Source organism: Apteryx mantelli, chromosome 30, assembly GCF_036417845.1.
Source record: "Apteryx mantelli isolate bAptMan1 chromosome 30, bAptMan1.hap1, whole genome shotgun sequence".
In the NCBI taxonomy this organism is placed as follows: Eukaryota; Metazoa; Chordata; class Aves; order Apterygiformes; family Apterygidae; genus Apteryx; species Apteryx mantelli.
In genome coordinates, this window is record NC_090007.1 from 3200782 (window position 1) to 3216030 (window position 15249).

The window sequence follows — 15249 nt, forward strand, 5'->3', positions numbered from 1 at the left end:
TTCTTCAGCTTTTGCAAGCAGCCAAAAGAAAACAAAAAAATCAAAAAGCCTCAAACGTGACCTGGGATGGGTTTCCTCACCTGAGCATGCTCAGAAATCCAGCACCTCGTTCCTGCAGCAACCACCCAGACCCGTAGTGTGCACCGAGCACGGGCAGGGTGAGGGCAAAGCCGCACACCCTCCCTCACCGCTCCCCAAGGTTAGGCACAGGGACAGGCAGCACTGGGAGATGGACCTTGGCAAAACTCAAGCAAAGTGTGGAGGAGGGAGCAAGCCCTTCCATTCCTGCAGCTGCAGCCAGCCGCAGACTGGCAGCCCCTTTTGCCAGTGTCTGACATTCCCTCCTTTCTCTTTCTTGCTCTTTCTTCCCTCTGCTGCCTTCTCTTCTCCTTTCTCCCCTTCCTCCTTACTTTTCTTCTGGCAGTTTTACCCAAAAACTTCAAGGTGAAGATGGTGACAAAGACATCTGTCCTCCTGAGCTGGGAGTTTCCTGAGAATTACAACTCTCCCACCCCATACAAGGCAAGTGGAAAGGAAGAATCAGAACTATGGTCGTTCTCTGTCTCCTGGGACTGTTGTCTTTTGGTTTGAATAAGAAGTTTTAAGAGCCAGGAATTCTGGCTTTGGTTCCCAGATATGGGCAGTGTGTAATGGTTAATCATTAGATCAAGGAAATGGACTGAGAATCCAGACTGTTGAGTTGCATTGCCACATCTGTTGTCAAATGATTGCCTCCCTGGGAGAGTTACCACAATTTTGTCATTCCCAGATAAAAATTTCTCATCGTAGAGAAGTTTCAAGGCTTTGTCCTTTGTCTGCCTTATGCCTGAAGACCCTGCAGTGAGCACAAGAGAAAGGCAAAGTTCCCCATTCAAATGGCCCTTGCTCCTGGGTTTGCACGAGTTCTGGCAGAGCTGGGTGAAGCATGGCACAGCTGAATGGCTTGGGTTCTCTGCAAACCGAGGCAATGGAGAAGGAGGAGTATGGCTGAATCAGTAGTATCCGCCTTGATCATGGTATGACTTTGCTGCCTCTTTGCCTCCCGCAGATCCAGTACAATGGGCTGAACGTCGATGTGGACGGCCGCACCACCAAGAAACTCATCACCAACCTGAAGCCCCGCACGTTCTACAACTTCGTTCTCATGAACCGGGGCAATAGCATGGGTGGCTTGCAGCAAAACGTCGCTGCCTGGACCGCTGCTGACATGTTATCTAAGAAGCCAGAGGTGACCCACAAGCCTGACGCTGATGGCAACGTGGTGGTGATTCTCCCAGATGTGAAGAGCTCTGTGCCTGTCCAGTAGGTTTCTGTTAAATTGCAGACTTAGTGCACTCGGTTTATGTCGCAGGGGGTCAGTGCTGGTGGCTGGAGTCCACAGCACAGATGCAGCACGGGTAGTGGCAGAGTGATTTCCCCGCGTTTGCAGCCTTGCCTGACTTTTGGAGCCACTTTCTATGGCTAACAGGAGATGCCACAGGAGCGTGGAGGGGTCAGACAGGGAGACATGTCGCATGGGACTGCCACAGAATCCAGGCTTATTCCATGAGCAGCATTAAGAACTGTGCTAAATTAAAAATAATAAATGGCATGCTGGGCTGTGCCAGTGGGGCTGTTTGGGCTAACCTAGCCATCCACCGTCACTGTATGCAATCTCTCCTTCTGTGGCTTGTAGAAAGAGATTCATTTCTCCTGTCTCTTCTGATTATTCTCAACTCTTAGGGCTTACTACATTGTGGTGGTGCCTCTGAGGAAGTCCCGGGGTGGGCAGTTCCTGAACCCCTTGGGCAGCCCTGAGGAGATGGACCTGGAGGAGGTGAGTGTGGGTGAAATGGAAGCCAGTTGCAGGGACAGGGCAAACAGCTGTGATGGGCATGGTGGTGACCTGGCAGCCTAGGAAGACCACAGAAGGGTGGGTTTGGGGTATCCTCTGCTCCATGTTCTGGGTGGCTAAATGAGGACAGGCTGAGTGGGATGGTTTGGCTCTACCTCCTTCCAGCTCCTTTAACAGTACTGAAGGCATCAGGGCTCAGAATGTTCCTTTGCTTCTTCCAGCTTGTTCAGGACATTGCCAGGCTCCGGCGCCGAAGTCTGCGTCACTCCCGACAACTGGACTTCCCCAAGCCCTACATCGCTGCCCGTTTTCGCTCCCTCCCTTCCCACTTCATCCTGGGGGACATGAAGCACTATGACAACTTCGAGAACAGAGCCCTGGAGCCAGGGCAGAAATACGTCATCTTCATCCTGGCAGTGCTCCAGGAACCCGAGGCTGTAAGTGCTGCCTGCTTTCCCTCATCTCCTTCAGATGCTTGTGACCCTGCTGTCCCCATTATCAACCAGAGACAGCAGCTGCAGGGCAGCTTTCTTGCAAGCTGGCCAGCAGCTCTGGTGCCCTCCTAGCATTTTCTGTAACTCTCTCCCACCAGACAGCAAAGCTTGAGGGCTTTTTTTTCTTTTTTTTCTTTTTTTTCTTTTTTTTCTTTTTTTTCTTTTTTTCTTTTTTCTTTTTTTCTTTTTTTTCTTTTTTTTCTTTCCAAAGACTCTTCCAATCCAGCTGTGGAGCTTTTGCGTATGGCTACTGGAGCTGTTTGTGTGCAGCAAACATGCTCCCCCGTGCAGACTGGCTAACTAGGCGAACACTGTGCTCTAGTGCACTGCTTCTGCATTTCACAAGTTTGCTTAGGCAGGACTTTCTACACTTGTGGCTCCAGATTTGAGTCCAGAATGGAGAGCACTGAACTAACAGCTCAGAAGTACACTCAGGTTCAGAGATCCTTAGGACAGACCCCTTCACAAAGAGTAATCTCTTGCAAAGGCTGTGCCTGTTTTTAACGGAGCAATGAACTCAGACATCCTGCTTTGAAAGCAGCCTATCACATGTCCTGTTCATTACAAAATTCCCTGCTAAACAGAGAGGAGAACATATTTTATAGGAAACTAGATGTGGTCTGCTGTTTTTACCACTTCAACGCCTCTGCTGATTTCAGTGGCATTGCATTTGACTTTTTGAAAATAACTGCTTTGATATTTACCTGTCTTCTCCCTCATGCAAAATAGAAGTGGTCTAATACTTTGTTATTTTTAAATCTCCCTGTGGAATTGTAGTAGGGAGCTATTTGAAATTACAAGTTTTTGGAAGGTTTTCTCCCAGATAAATATTTGGTTGTGTATTTGATATTAAAGGATTAGGCTGACCCGCTTGTGAATGGATTTCTCAATCGGATTACTCCTGCCTGTGGTAATTTCTGCTTTAGAACAAGGTGCTGCACATTCACTCACAAAGGGCTGAAATCACAGCAGCTCCCTAGGATGTAGCATTTCAGTCTTGCAGACAGCTGATAGAATTTCAGCAAATACAGGACCCGGAGCCCAGACCTCCCATTCCTGTTGTGTCCCAGCTTTACTGGGGCCTGTCAGTGCTCTTCTCCGCACTTCAATTTCTGTAGTTTCGTTGTAAAATGGGAATACTTCATTCCTGGGGTGGATAGGTTGTAGCACTTGTGAGAACAATCAGGCAGAGCACTTTAGTTAGGACTCCCTGGGTTTCAACAGGCCTTTGATTCTGCTCAAGAGCACAGCTCTCTGCTGAATGCAGAGGGAGCAGAAGAGACATATTCCATTTTATTAATTAGTGTTTAGTTGTAAGGGTAGTTTTTCAAGCCACCAGACTAGACTGTGTCTGAGTATTAATTCTTGGTTTAATCCCGTCCCTCTTTCTCTGTAATTCTATCCGACTGCCAAAATCCAGATGGTGACATGAGAATTTGGAGAAAGTGTTCGTGTGTTTGTGGAGGTGAAGAGCGAGGCTCTAGGTGGAACAGAGGCATAGTTAACTTGTTTTCTAAAAGCCCCTTCCCAGCTAGAAGATTAGGTGAACCATAAGCATGAGCTTCATGTGAATGTGATCTTTTAGTGGTTTGCCTTCCTTGGAGCTTTGGAGAAGGAAAATATCTGTCACACAGGCACTCCTGGACAATAATTTTCTCTATAGGTTTCTGTTATGTTTTCTCTATAGGTCTCTGTTATAATTTGGTCTGTGCAGCAGAGAGTCCTCTGTAGCAACTTCTCTTCTGGAATGCTGTGTGCCTGCCCCCTGTATTCAGTCTCCGTTCCCTCTCTGAATTCTGTTCTGCAACCTTTCATGTCTTCCAGACTTTTGCTGCTAGTCCTTTCTCTGACCCCATCCAGCTGGACAACCCTGATCCACAGCCGATCATTGATGGAGAGGAAGGGCTGATCTGGGTCATCGGGCCCGTCCTGGCCGTGGTGTTCATCATCTGCATTGTCATTGCCATCCTACTCTACAAAAAGTAAGAGATGCTTCTTGCCCAGATCTGTGGCCATTCTGAATGTCTCTACCTCTAGACCCTAAAGGGAATTTCCTCCTTGGTCCTGAAGTAGTCAGCTGGAAGGCAAAACCTTCCACCAGAACCAGAGAGGAACCCTAAGGCAGAAATGCAGAATTGGAAGAGACTGGCTAGCACAGGAGAGATTAGTAGTGGGTTATAAGGACCTCCATCTGCTTCAGAATCTACCTCATGGCACTCTCAATAAAGCTGTGCCTGTCTAGAGACAGTCTGTTGTGGCATGTGTGAAATGAGTTTGCCTGGTCTCTTGTCTGTCTCCTCCAGAAGAGCTGTTCACAGCCTCAGTCTCAGGCTTCCCTTCCTGTGCTCTGTGCGTGTGTGTGAGTGCAGTGAGGGTGATGCAGAGAAGCACCTTTGTGCTATGGATCAGCAGAAACCTCCGTTGTTCTCAAAATGGTCTTCAGCTGGAGCTGGGCGACAAGAGCAGCAGCCATAGGGGTGTCATGCGAGTCTGCAGGAAAGAGGAGGGAACAGCCCCTGGAAACCATCCCCTTTCCTTCACTTTCTGAGCAGCTCATGGTGCATGGATGGGGATGAGGGCCCCTTGAGCACACACAGCCCACGCTGTGCAGAGAAAGAGGATAAGAAAGGAAGCAGAGGCTGAGCACAGCAGATTAAGAGAAGGGACAAGATGGCAACTGTGTGGCCATTGCAGGGTGTCCTTAGCTGGGAAACCTAGTACCCGTTATGGAGGAGGCCCTATTAACCCTACTCCATCTTTCATCTGCACAGATATGTTTGCTTATACCCATGGGAGTGTCTTTTGTGTCCCAGCATGTGTGAATCGCTGGACACCCAGGTGCTCTGGGGAGCAGGGACTCAGGTGTTCCTTGTTGCTGCTCATTAGCACCAAGTCTAACTGGGGAATCTTTGCTGGTCCCACCTTCCACCTGTGTTACCAGGGTTAGAGCTGAGCAAATGCTTCCCCCTTCCTCTGAAACTCCTTTCTAACCTGAACATTTGTCTTGTCTTGTCTTCTCTCCACTTACTGCTTTCCTGGACAGCAAGCCAGACAGGTAAGAGCACTGGATTTGCCATTTACTTAGGTCCTTTCTTGCTGGGCTGGCTGCGTTTTAGGCAGTGTTTGCTGTCTCTGGTGATGGGGCTTTGTTGGTACGGTTCCTACTGCTAGCTCTGTCCTAAAGGACACCCTATGTTGGACTAGCACAAGAGCATGTTTGAATCGGGGCAGAAAAAGCAAAGAAAGTCCAGCCTTCTCCTGCTTGTCTATTCCTAAATACAATGGCTCTTTTTCAAGCTGAGCAGCAGTGACAGTAAACGGCTCATAAAATGTTGGGTTAATGGAGCAGAGAAGCACCCGTTTGTGTTGCAGTCAGAGGCAAGAGAGGGTTTTCTCCATGTCTGATTGCTCCATACAGGCTGTCCCTGAGCCTCTGGCATCCTGGAAGCAGAATCTCACCAGCTGAGCCATCCTCACCCCATTGCAAAAGCCATTCTTGCCCCATAAGCCAGGGACTTCTAGCAGAGTTGGTTTATGACTGTGAAATGAGAATTATTTCAGACCATTTCCAAGGCTGGGAGAGCTTTCACTGGAAGTAACTGATGGTTTGGCCAGTGAACGATTAACAGCATTTTTCAACTGCAGCAAAAATAAACTACTCCCAAACTGCGAAGTGGTGTAATTTCAAAGTGCTGCCCCATGTAGTGCTGGCAGGGCTCATGCCTCTTCCTCTAACTATTAATGACGTTAAGGGACAGCGAAAAATGTACTGAATAAACCTTCTCTCTACCTAAGCAATTGCTGTTACTGCTGCAGACATATTATTGGAGGCATCTGTGCAACCCAAACAGAGAAGGCAAGGACCTCTACAACCATCTTACCAGAAGGGCTAGAGCAATATTTGCAAGCCCCAGAATGTGGGTACACGTTCTCTGCCTGCTGGAGAAGTTCCACTTCCAGCGGCTTGTCACTGTCCCCTGCCACAGGTTATCACCTCTTCAGATCAGCGCTGGGCTTTACTTCCAAAATCTTTTCAAGCAGAATGAACCAAGTCAGCAAAGACTTTTAAACTGCTTCGGCTAACCTAACCCGTTTTGAACAAAATACGTTAGGAAGCACTTACATTGCAGCTCAGCTGGCAGGTTGAAGAGGGCTTCAGTTTCTGGCAAGGAGGTGGGACAGATCTCAGCAGGCACAGCTGTGATGGGAGAGGATGCATTTACATTGGTTTTGACCCCAGATTTTTAGGGTTCCACAGATCAAAAAACATTGAAAACCACTGCTCTGACTTCTCAGTCTGCAGTGAGGCACTGAGAACTCCTAAACAAGCCAAGAGAGAAATATCAGTACTTTATGTCCAAGGACACAGCCAGGAGATTCTGTACTTTTCCAAATGATTATGTTGGCTCTGGTTTTTTCAGGCTGCAAATGGCTTGGCCAGATTTGGAACGTTTCTACTTGCAGAGCTCTGCAGAGTTCAGTGGAGGCTTGCGTGTGCGGGGAGGCTCAGGTGTGAGTGCACAGCACCTCAGCTGCTTCTTGCTGCTTGCCTGAACTTCTGCTGCGAGAAGGGGGAACTTCCAGACTTGTCTGAAAGCTGCTGAGGGGCTGCTGGGCTGTTGTAAACCCGTCAAATACTTCACTGATAAAGCCTTCCAAACTTCATCCCTTTTCTGACGTGTTTTATGTAGCTTACACCCTTGTTCAGGACATGGCTGCATCTGGCCCTGATTTCTGTGGGAGCTACGCTCAGGTCTGGACATGACCTGTGTGGCTGAAAAGACTAAAAGGCCCATAAGCTAAGGTGTTTCGTCTTTTTGCTTTTTTTTTTTTTTTGTCCTCTTTTTTTCCTAAAAGCAAACGGAAAGATTCAGAGCCACGGACAAAATGCCTCCTGAACAACGCTGAGATCGCCCCTCACCACCCTAAGGACCCTGTGGAAATGAGGCGCATCAACTTCCAGACTCCAGGTAACCGGCTGCAAACCAGCCTCTCTCCCTGGGAAGGCAGGATTGGAGCAAACTGCCCTTTCCTCAGCCTCTTCCCGCCTGCGTTAAGGCTGCTGCAGTGCTGCCTTTGAGACCCAATGCTAACCTACGATACAGCCAAGGAATCTCAAGCCTTATCTATGCAAGCCTTGTCTAGGCTACGCTGAAAGAAACCTTTGCTGGGAAACCACAAGGGCCTTGCACAGACTCTATCCAACGACTGCAAGGCAGGAAGAAGGGCTTTTCTGGATACTCAGCTAAACTGGTGCATTCTAGGCTAAGTACGCAGCTGCAAGTGCCGTGGCCGTGCTGAGCTTGCCAGGCCACCAATGCTGCCGCGCAGCGCTGTGCCTCGCGCCGGGGGATCCCCGGAGGCTGTAGAGCCGAGCGTGGCAGGCTGCCAGCCCGCGCTGCTCCGACCGCATCTGTAACTGGCGCTTTCTGCGGATGCACCTGAGCGCTCCTGTTAGGGACCAGGCCTGCCCCGTGGGTTGGGAGGAGAAAGGCAGGCAGCTGGTCGCTTCGTGCAGATGAGGCAGCATTTCTTTGCTTAGTGTACGTGCCGTCACTGCGGCCAGCCGCTGCGCTAGCTGGTAACTGCACTTAACTCCTTGGCAGAGCGGCACGATGCACCCTCCTTCCTGTACACGTGCGTCCCCATGTACATGCATGTCTAAGCCGCCTGCATGGCACCTCTGCAAGCCACCACTGACACGGCCCCGGCACGGGCGCGTCCTCACGCAGACAGGCACTTGGCAATGCTGAGCAGTGCCCGTGCACTGGTACACAGCTCCGCTTCCCGGTTCCTGGCGCTTGAGGAGTTGGAAGGGAATTTATTGCGCTTTTTGGGGGCTGGCTGTTGTTTTCAGTTTGTTTGTATTTTTTTGCTATTTTGTGCTTGTTAGTAATGTTTCTGCAGCTCTTGTTTCCCCCTCCCTTCCCAGTCCTGTCCTTAGCGTTGTCTGAGTTTTCTTAGGGTGAGGTTGGCGAGCTGATAGGTACCCAGAGGGCAGGGATCACTGGGGAAGCCCGGAAGGCAGCACTGGACTGAGGTGTTTGTATCAAAAAGAGTTAAGAACAACCCATGCCATCAGGCCAAGCTTGGGAACAGTTAAGTCTCAGCTCAGGGATGAGGGCAGGTTTAATCCAGCCTGCAGGGACTGGATGCAGGGTGATTCAGCTGCAGCTGGGTCCCTAAATCAGCTCTTGCTCAATGGTGCTCTTGCAGGAGAAGCTGGAGGTGCTTTAGATCTGCAGCAGCGCAGGGGAGGAGCAGTCCGCTGTCCCTCTGAGCGTGCGAGGGACTGAGCAGGGCACTGCTTGGAAAGCTCGAGAGACTGCTGCTTTCCTCACTGTTTCACCCTTTGTGTAAGTGGCTTCTTTCGAGGCCCCCCCCTGCAGCTCAGCAGCAGTTTGCATCTGTCTGGGCTCAGCGTTTTATACGGGGTGCGAAGGGCAGCTGCCCTGGGGACTGTTCAGATTGGCTTTTGGGTGCTCCAGCTGGTGGTTTGAGACCCACGAGCAAGAGCTGCACCCCCCCGAGTGAAGTACCCTGGTTGTGGCCCTAAGGCTGCAGCTGGGAGTGTTGTTTCATGTGTTTCCTTTAGCAGTTATTTTCCCTGCCCCTGCGGAGTAGGAGCCAGCTCAGGGCACTAGCTAGCTTCACTCGATGTGATCAACAGATGAGTGAGTCTGTCTTCTGCTGGCCATGCTGGTTTGGTCATGCCGTATCTCTGAACTCTTGGTCTAAGAGGCTTGCAAAAGGTAGCTAAAACACTCCAGTCGCTAAGACTCTGCTGGACAAGGGTCTGCAGATCCCAAAAGGCTGCTCCGGTTTGTCCGCTCTAGTTTGAAGAAGATCCTGCCAACGTTTCTTCGTAATGTTGTCTAGCCAAAGAGAGCTTTCTGTTGTTGGTTTATTCTGCTATATAGCTTGTAAAGCAGGAAAGGGTTGTAAAGGGTTTGGGAGGGTTGGTCACCTGCCTCCCACAGAATTTTGCTAGCAGCTGGGTGAAAATGGGAATAGCTGGAAAATCAGAGCTCGAAGGGCGTTGGTGGCCATGGAGAGATTGTGGTGCAGTTGGCAGGCGGAAGACTCTATAGCTGCTGTCCAACCATTCAGATTAAATATATTGTGGCTTAAAAAGGAGCCTGTGGTCTCTTCTCCAGCCAGGTGTCCTAGGGCCCAGCAGCCAAATGGGGGGAAGCGGGGAGGGGAGAATGTGTGAGCGTCCGCACAGCGCAGAGAGGGGGAAAGGGGAGCAAATCCTAGTGGCCCTGTCCCTGCCTAATCAGCACAAAAAATAACTTTCTTTTCCTCTTTAGATTTATGTTGTCTTTTGTTTTTTTATTAGCATGAAATTTAAAAAAAAGTGTATATTTTATTTATTTATTTTTTACTGTTTTCTGCAGATTCTGGTCTGAGCAGCCCTCTCAGTGACCCTGAGTTTGACTTTGAAAGTTAGTTCCTGTGTGTTTTTGTTCCTGTTGGTTTCATTTCTTTTTCCCCTCGTTATTATTTTTTCTCTTTTGTCATTTTTCCTTTCCAATTCTGTTTTGTTCCTGTTGTTTTCTGTTTGGGGTTTTTGTTTTTGGTTGTTGGTTGTTTTTTTTTTTTTTTTGCTGAATTCTCTGTGTTCCTGCGGTGTTTGCCCATTTCACTCCTTTTCTGTGCCATCTGTTTGTCTGAACTGCGCTTCCAGTTTTACAGTATCAAACAAGAGGCCTTTTGCAAGACGAGAGCAGGAGAATAGAGCCCCCAGTAGTTCAGCGAGACACTGCCTGTCCTTCTGCGTCTCTCTCGGGAGAAAAACATGCGTTTTGAGGCTTCCTTTTCTCCCCATTGTCGAAGACGTTTCCTTTCTGAAGCCTGGCTTAATGTCCCTCGCGCTTATTCACGGGCGGGGAGCGAGCTTTTGCGCCCCGGCGTGCGGGCGTTGGATGTGTGCGTGCCTGCGGTTTTGTGCTCAGCCCTCCGTAGCGCAGGGAAAGAGAAAACCGTAGCTGCACGTGACGGTTCCCCTCCCTCTCTTTGGAGAGGCGCCTTTTCATGAAAAACCAGGAAAAGGGCCATTTCCCATCTGCGGCAGGTGTCTGCTCCTTGGCGTCGGGTTGCCCCAGCAGCACGGGGAGCAGCGGCCTCCCCACGGCCCTCCGCCCGTGCAGCAGATGTTAGGGTGACGTTGCTGGTGAGTTGGCTGGTGCACAGAGAATCGAGTCTTTTGTGATAAGATTAGAGAGGCTGAAGTGATTGAAACGTTGGATGAGACCGGTTCTGAAAGAGTTCATCCCCCTTAGAAGCCAAGATCCCAGCTTTGCTGGGTGCTTTTTGGTTTGGATTTTTTTTTTTTTTTTTTTTTAATTGGGCAGGGAACTAGATGGGAGTTTTTAGCTGAGAAACGCGAAGAATCACGCACACGCCACTTGCGATTAGGGATCTGAGGGTTGGGACGGTTTTCTGGATATTTTAATCCAAATGCTGGATTTAAGCAGGAAGGACTTTGCCGTTTTGAATACGGCTCCTGCCAGTGCTCTGCTGTCCCAGTCCACCTCCCGTCAGCCCCCGTGCCGCAACGCGGAGCGGTTTTGCGTGTCAGTTCGAGCCACGCCGATCCCTTGCCGAACCTCAGCCCGCAGCAGCGTCCCTCTGCGCCGCTCGGGGCTGCGGGAGCCCGGGCAGGCCGTCGGGAGGGAGCCGACCGGGGCAGCCTGCGGGCCGTTTCCCCCGGTGTCTAAAAAGAGCGAGGGAATTAAAGCAAAAAGAGAAGCTGGTGCCCTGCAAGCGCTGCTCCCGGCTCACTTACTGTGACGCCCCTCCCGGGCCTTAATGGGAACCCCGACGCGCTTGGCATTTGGACTAGGAACGTGTTTATCACTGCGGAGGTTTCCGGGCTGGTTTTATTATAAAGGACCCTAGCAATCGATCCGCCAAGGAGATCTCTGTCCTTAACGGCAGCGACGAGGCGAGTTCCCATGTGCTCTCCGCCAGTTTTTGTTTACAGCGGGTTGGAGGTGGGAGCAAAATATTCCCCGGCAAAGAGACAGGTGTTTCTCAGGACCTGGTCACACTGCAGATTTTTCCTGGGGCTTTTGCAAAGGAAACTTCTGTGCTGCCTTCAAGGGGAATGTGACTTTTCGTTCCGGCTTGGCACGGTGGGTCTTTCCCGTGCAGCCCCACGTGCTTGGATGCAATGGCACGTATTGCTCTGCAGCTCCCGAGCCAAAGAGCAGCTGGGTTGTGTTTTGTTTTTTCTCGCTTGCTTCTTGTTACTGGGCTTCTTGGTGTTTTTTGTTTTTTTTTTTTTTTTTTTTAACCTACGTGATCATTGTTTGGGATTTCGTTTACGGCGCTGTGTTTCTCGCTGCACTTCAGTGAATAATCTCTTAGCTTTTTGCAGCAGAGTCGGGTGGTGGCGGCCGGGCCAAGCGCTGCCCGGCTGGGCCGCTGGCTGCCTTCCAGCCCAGGTGGGCAGAAAGCAGCGAGGGGGTGACGTGCCCAAAGCTGGAGACAGTTTATTGAGTTGCCAGCGGTTGTTCTGAGCTGGGCTCGGCTTTGCTCTAATGCTATGGCTCAAGGTACGTTTCCTGCCCTCTTCAGCCCTTGCTTTCAAAGGCAGAAGGACAGACGCTGAACTGAATATATGCAATATGAACTGAGTTGCTCTCTGCACGTTAGCATCTCGGGCAGGATGGCTCTCCCCTCCCCGTGTGGGCAGGGAGAGGACCGGCTCCTCCCAACGCCCCCAGCCGGCCTCCAGGGCCGCCGTGCCGGGGTGGACTGCAGCCACCCTCCGGTCTAGGGTGGGTGGCAAAGGAGAAACCCTTCTCCAGGTGAAGTGGGCTACAGAATAGCAAGGGATCAACCAGAAACTTTGCCTCCATGAACTGCGAAACTTTCTGCCCTGATACCCCGCAGACCAGAATGAAGCTAGTGCAGCCTCCAGAATACTTTGGGGATATTTTTGTGGGCTTTTTTGGTCTACTCCTCCCCTCTGCACTCTCTATCATTTTCAGCCAAACTTCCTTGTGCTGAAAATGGATGTCTAGTTAGCTTAGAAAAACCCCTGTTTGAGCAGTGGCTCAAATCCCCGCTCTGTGGCAGACTCGCCCCGTGCTCAGGCCTGGGGGGAGGCAGCATCTCTCTAGGACTCACTGTAAAACTGAGGATGTCATGCTTGCTTTGCCATCTCTGTGCTGAGTTTTCAGAGTATCTGACCATGCTGCTGCCACCGCCGCTGCTTTGTCACACACCAGCACCCACGGGGCTCGAAATTCTCCCTTGCTTCCATCTCTTCTCCACTCCTGTCCTTCTCATCGGGGACACTGCCCAGGGCTTCTCGGCGTGCTGCTGTCCTCACCCATCTGCCATCATTTGTAGCAGAATTGGCTGGCAGACAGCATGGAGAAGCCTTCGGAAAAACACGATCCAATGCAGATGAGCAAAGCACGGAGAGCTTTTCCACCTTGATTTGTTGCATAGCTATTTGAGAAGGTAGGAACGGAAGGATCTCTGCTCTTCCCAGAGCTCCAGCTGGGCACCTCCAAGAGCAGGATCACACTTGTTTTAGCCAAAAAAAACAACTCTGCCTTTGCTGCTCAGCCCAGTTCATGGCTGAGAAGTGCCTTCAGTCTGAAGCAGCGTGGCTCCCTCAGTAGCAGTATGTCTCAGAGAAGATCCAGTCTGTTCTCTGGCCGCTCCTCTGCCCGCCTCAGTGTGAGCACAGCTCCGTGTTGGCGAGAATTGCAAGGGAAGCAGGTGAACCAGGGTCATGAGGCATTGGTCTCCCCAGCAAACTGTCTCCCGTGCCCCAGGTTGGGAAGGGGCAAGAGGATCTTTTGCCTCTCCACCACAGAAGCTGATGACCTTCCTCCAGCAGAGGCTGCCGCCCGGGTAGGTACAGCCCACCCTTGAACCGCTAATGGGAGGGCAAAGACCCACCAGCGCTGGCCATCTGCGGGCTCTGCTGTAGAAGGAACATCTCCAGCAGGCCCATGAGCAGGAAGGGGAGCCAGTGTTTGACATTTCCAGGTCAGGGTACCTTCTTGGAGTGATAACGACACTGTCTGTGAGCTCTCCAAGAAGCTTACAGAGCCAGTGTTGTGCAAAGGACAATTCTCGAAAAGCCTCCCCTGCTTCCCCCCATCTGCATTCCCTTCCCGTGCCCCACATCACCATGGTTGGCTGGATCCCTGCCCCTTCCCTTCTTTTGTGTTGGAGTTTGTTTACGATCATTGCGGGTGCTGTAACGTTTGCTGCGTAGGTTCCTCTGGCAGCGTTTGCTCATTTTAAGTCCACTCTTGGAATCGCTAACACGCATCTGCTCTTCGGATCTTCCTTTTTGATTTCTTCTGATTTACACATTGAGAATGGGGCCATAATGGGAACACTCTCATTTTACCGTTATTTTTGTTTCCTTGATTTTTATTTTTTTAATTCCAAGGACACAATTTCGAGCCCTGAATTCTTCTCTTCTAACCTCCCTACTTTCATTGCAGATCTTACATTGTAATTTTTTCTTTTCTTGTTTCTTCTTTCTTATAAAATATGCAACAGTTGTGCATTTTTCTTAGTTATTATTAAATGAGATTCTCTCCCTGCTGTCTTGTCTTTTAGGTATGCTCAGCCACCCACCAATCCCTGTTTCCGAGCTGGCTGAACACACAGAACATCTCAAAGCCAATGATAACCTGAAATTATCCCAAGAGTATGAGGTATGAGCAAGAGTGGGTGCTGTGCATGGGTGTGCAGAAGCAGGCAACTAGGAAATTTAGACAAGCCTTCATCCAAATAAACATAGCTTTATTTAAGGGTCTGGTCAGTTGAAATCAAAAAGCTATTCATGCATTTAAAATTAAGCACCTGCTCAGTGCTTTGCTAGATTTGGTTCCAGATGATAAACAGGAAAGAGGCTTAATCCATGGGCTTTTCCTAACCAAAGTCTGGACATCTTTCTGAGACAGGGGTCTAAGCTATCTTTGTGAAGGCGGATGCACCTCCGTAAGATTATTCTCCCAGTTCTAGACCGGTGGGATGGGATGGGATGGAGCTGTCCTGGTGAATGCCTGTCTCTTGCTGCTGAATGGGGAGAGAGCTAAGCCTTAAACTTGGCATCCAGTGTTTAGATAGCTAAAGTTAGGTGAGAGGGACAGCGTGTCCTCAGCGGCTGACATGGTCAGCAGGGCCACTGAGCTAAACCTGAGAAAACAGGATGATTTGTGCCTTGTCTTGTCTGGGGTTTTTTGTGCTCTTATTTCTCCTTCTTGCAAATGTTTGGGTACTCAAATGGGGTCCTGCGGGTGAGCAGCCAGGCAGACCTGTGACTGCTCGACTTGCATTTCAAATGAACATCCTGGACTGCAAAAAGCCCAGCGTGCAGGTAGGGCCAGTCCGGAGGCAGGCTGAGAAGAGGCTCGTAGCTCTCTGCGTTATCGCTGCTGCTACGTAACGTGGCTCCCTCGTCACCCGCGAGGGGAAGGACGGTGCTCCTGCGCAGCCCGGCTGCCTCCGCTCCCGGGGTCTTTTGGGGCTGCATCGGCACTGGTTAAATCCCGGCGCGAATGCCCGGTGCTGCCAGGCACCCGGCGGATCGTTATGCAAGTTGCTTTCATTGCAGATTGAATGTACGCCTGAATTTCTCTTTGTTGCTGCTGTTCAAAGACATAAAATGCCCTGGTATTTTTAGTCTAATAACTGGTCTAGACTGCCGCGTTCTGTTTGCGGGCAGCGAGCGAGGGGATGCTTTCGGAACAGAGGACTCGTTCTCGGATGCTTTTCTCCCCGCAGAGAGCGGCAGGCGTAAAGCAGCTCTGTAGTCGCAGCTCCTCGCCCAGGACGGGGGCTTGAGCCGGGGAAAAGGCGCGTTTGCTCCGCTGGGGTCTCGCGGCCCTTATTGGCGCGTGGGGCACGGGGGGAGCAGCTGCCTGTTAATGTGCT

General features: G+C 50.6%; 1 protein-coding gene across 4 annotated transcripts in view; it reads left to right on the plus strand.

Moving 5' to 3' along the window:
• PTPRS (protein tyrosine phosphatase receptor type S) overlaps positions 1–15249 on the plus strand; it is a 148789-nt gene that overhangs the window by 118989 nt on the left and 14551 nt on the right. For 2 of the 4 annotated variants that reach the window (XM_067312918.1, XM_067312920.1), the window contains 8 exons: positions 425–522; positions 1049–1302; positions 1723–1816; positions 2056–2271; positions 4153–4310; positions 7186–7298; positions 9729–9776; positions 13930–14027. In XM_067312918.1, coding sequence (XP_067169019.1) covers positions 425–522; positions 1049–1302; positions 1723–1816; positions 2056–2271; positions 4153–4310; positions 7186–7298; positions 9729–9776; positions 13930–14027 — 1079 coding nt within the window. The remainder of the gene's footprint in view (positions 1–424; positions 523–1048; positions 1303–1722; positions 1817–2055; positions 2272–4152; positions 4311–7185; positions 7299–9728; positions 9777–13929; positions 14028–15249) is intronic. The other 2 variants (XM_067312919.1, XM_067312922.1) reach the window with 1 other exon arrangement.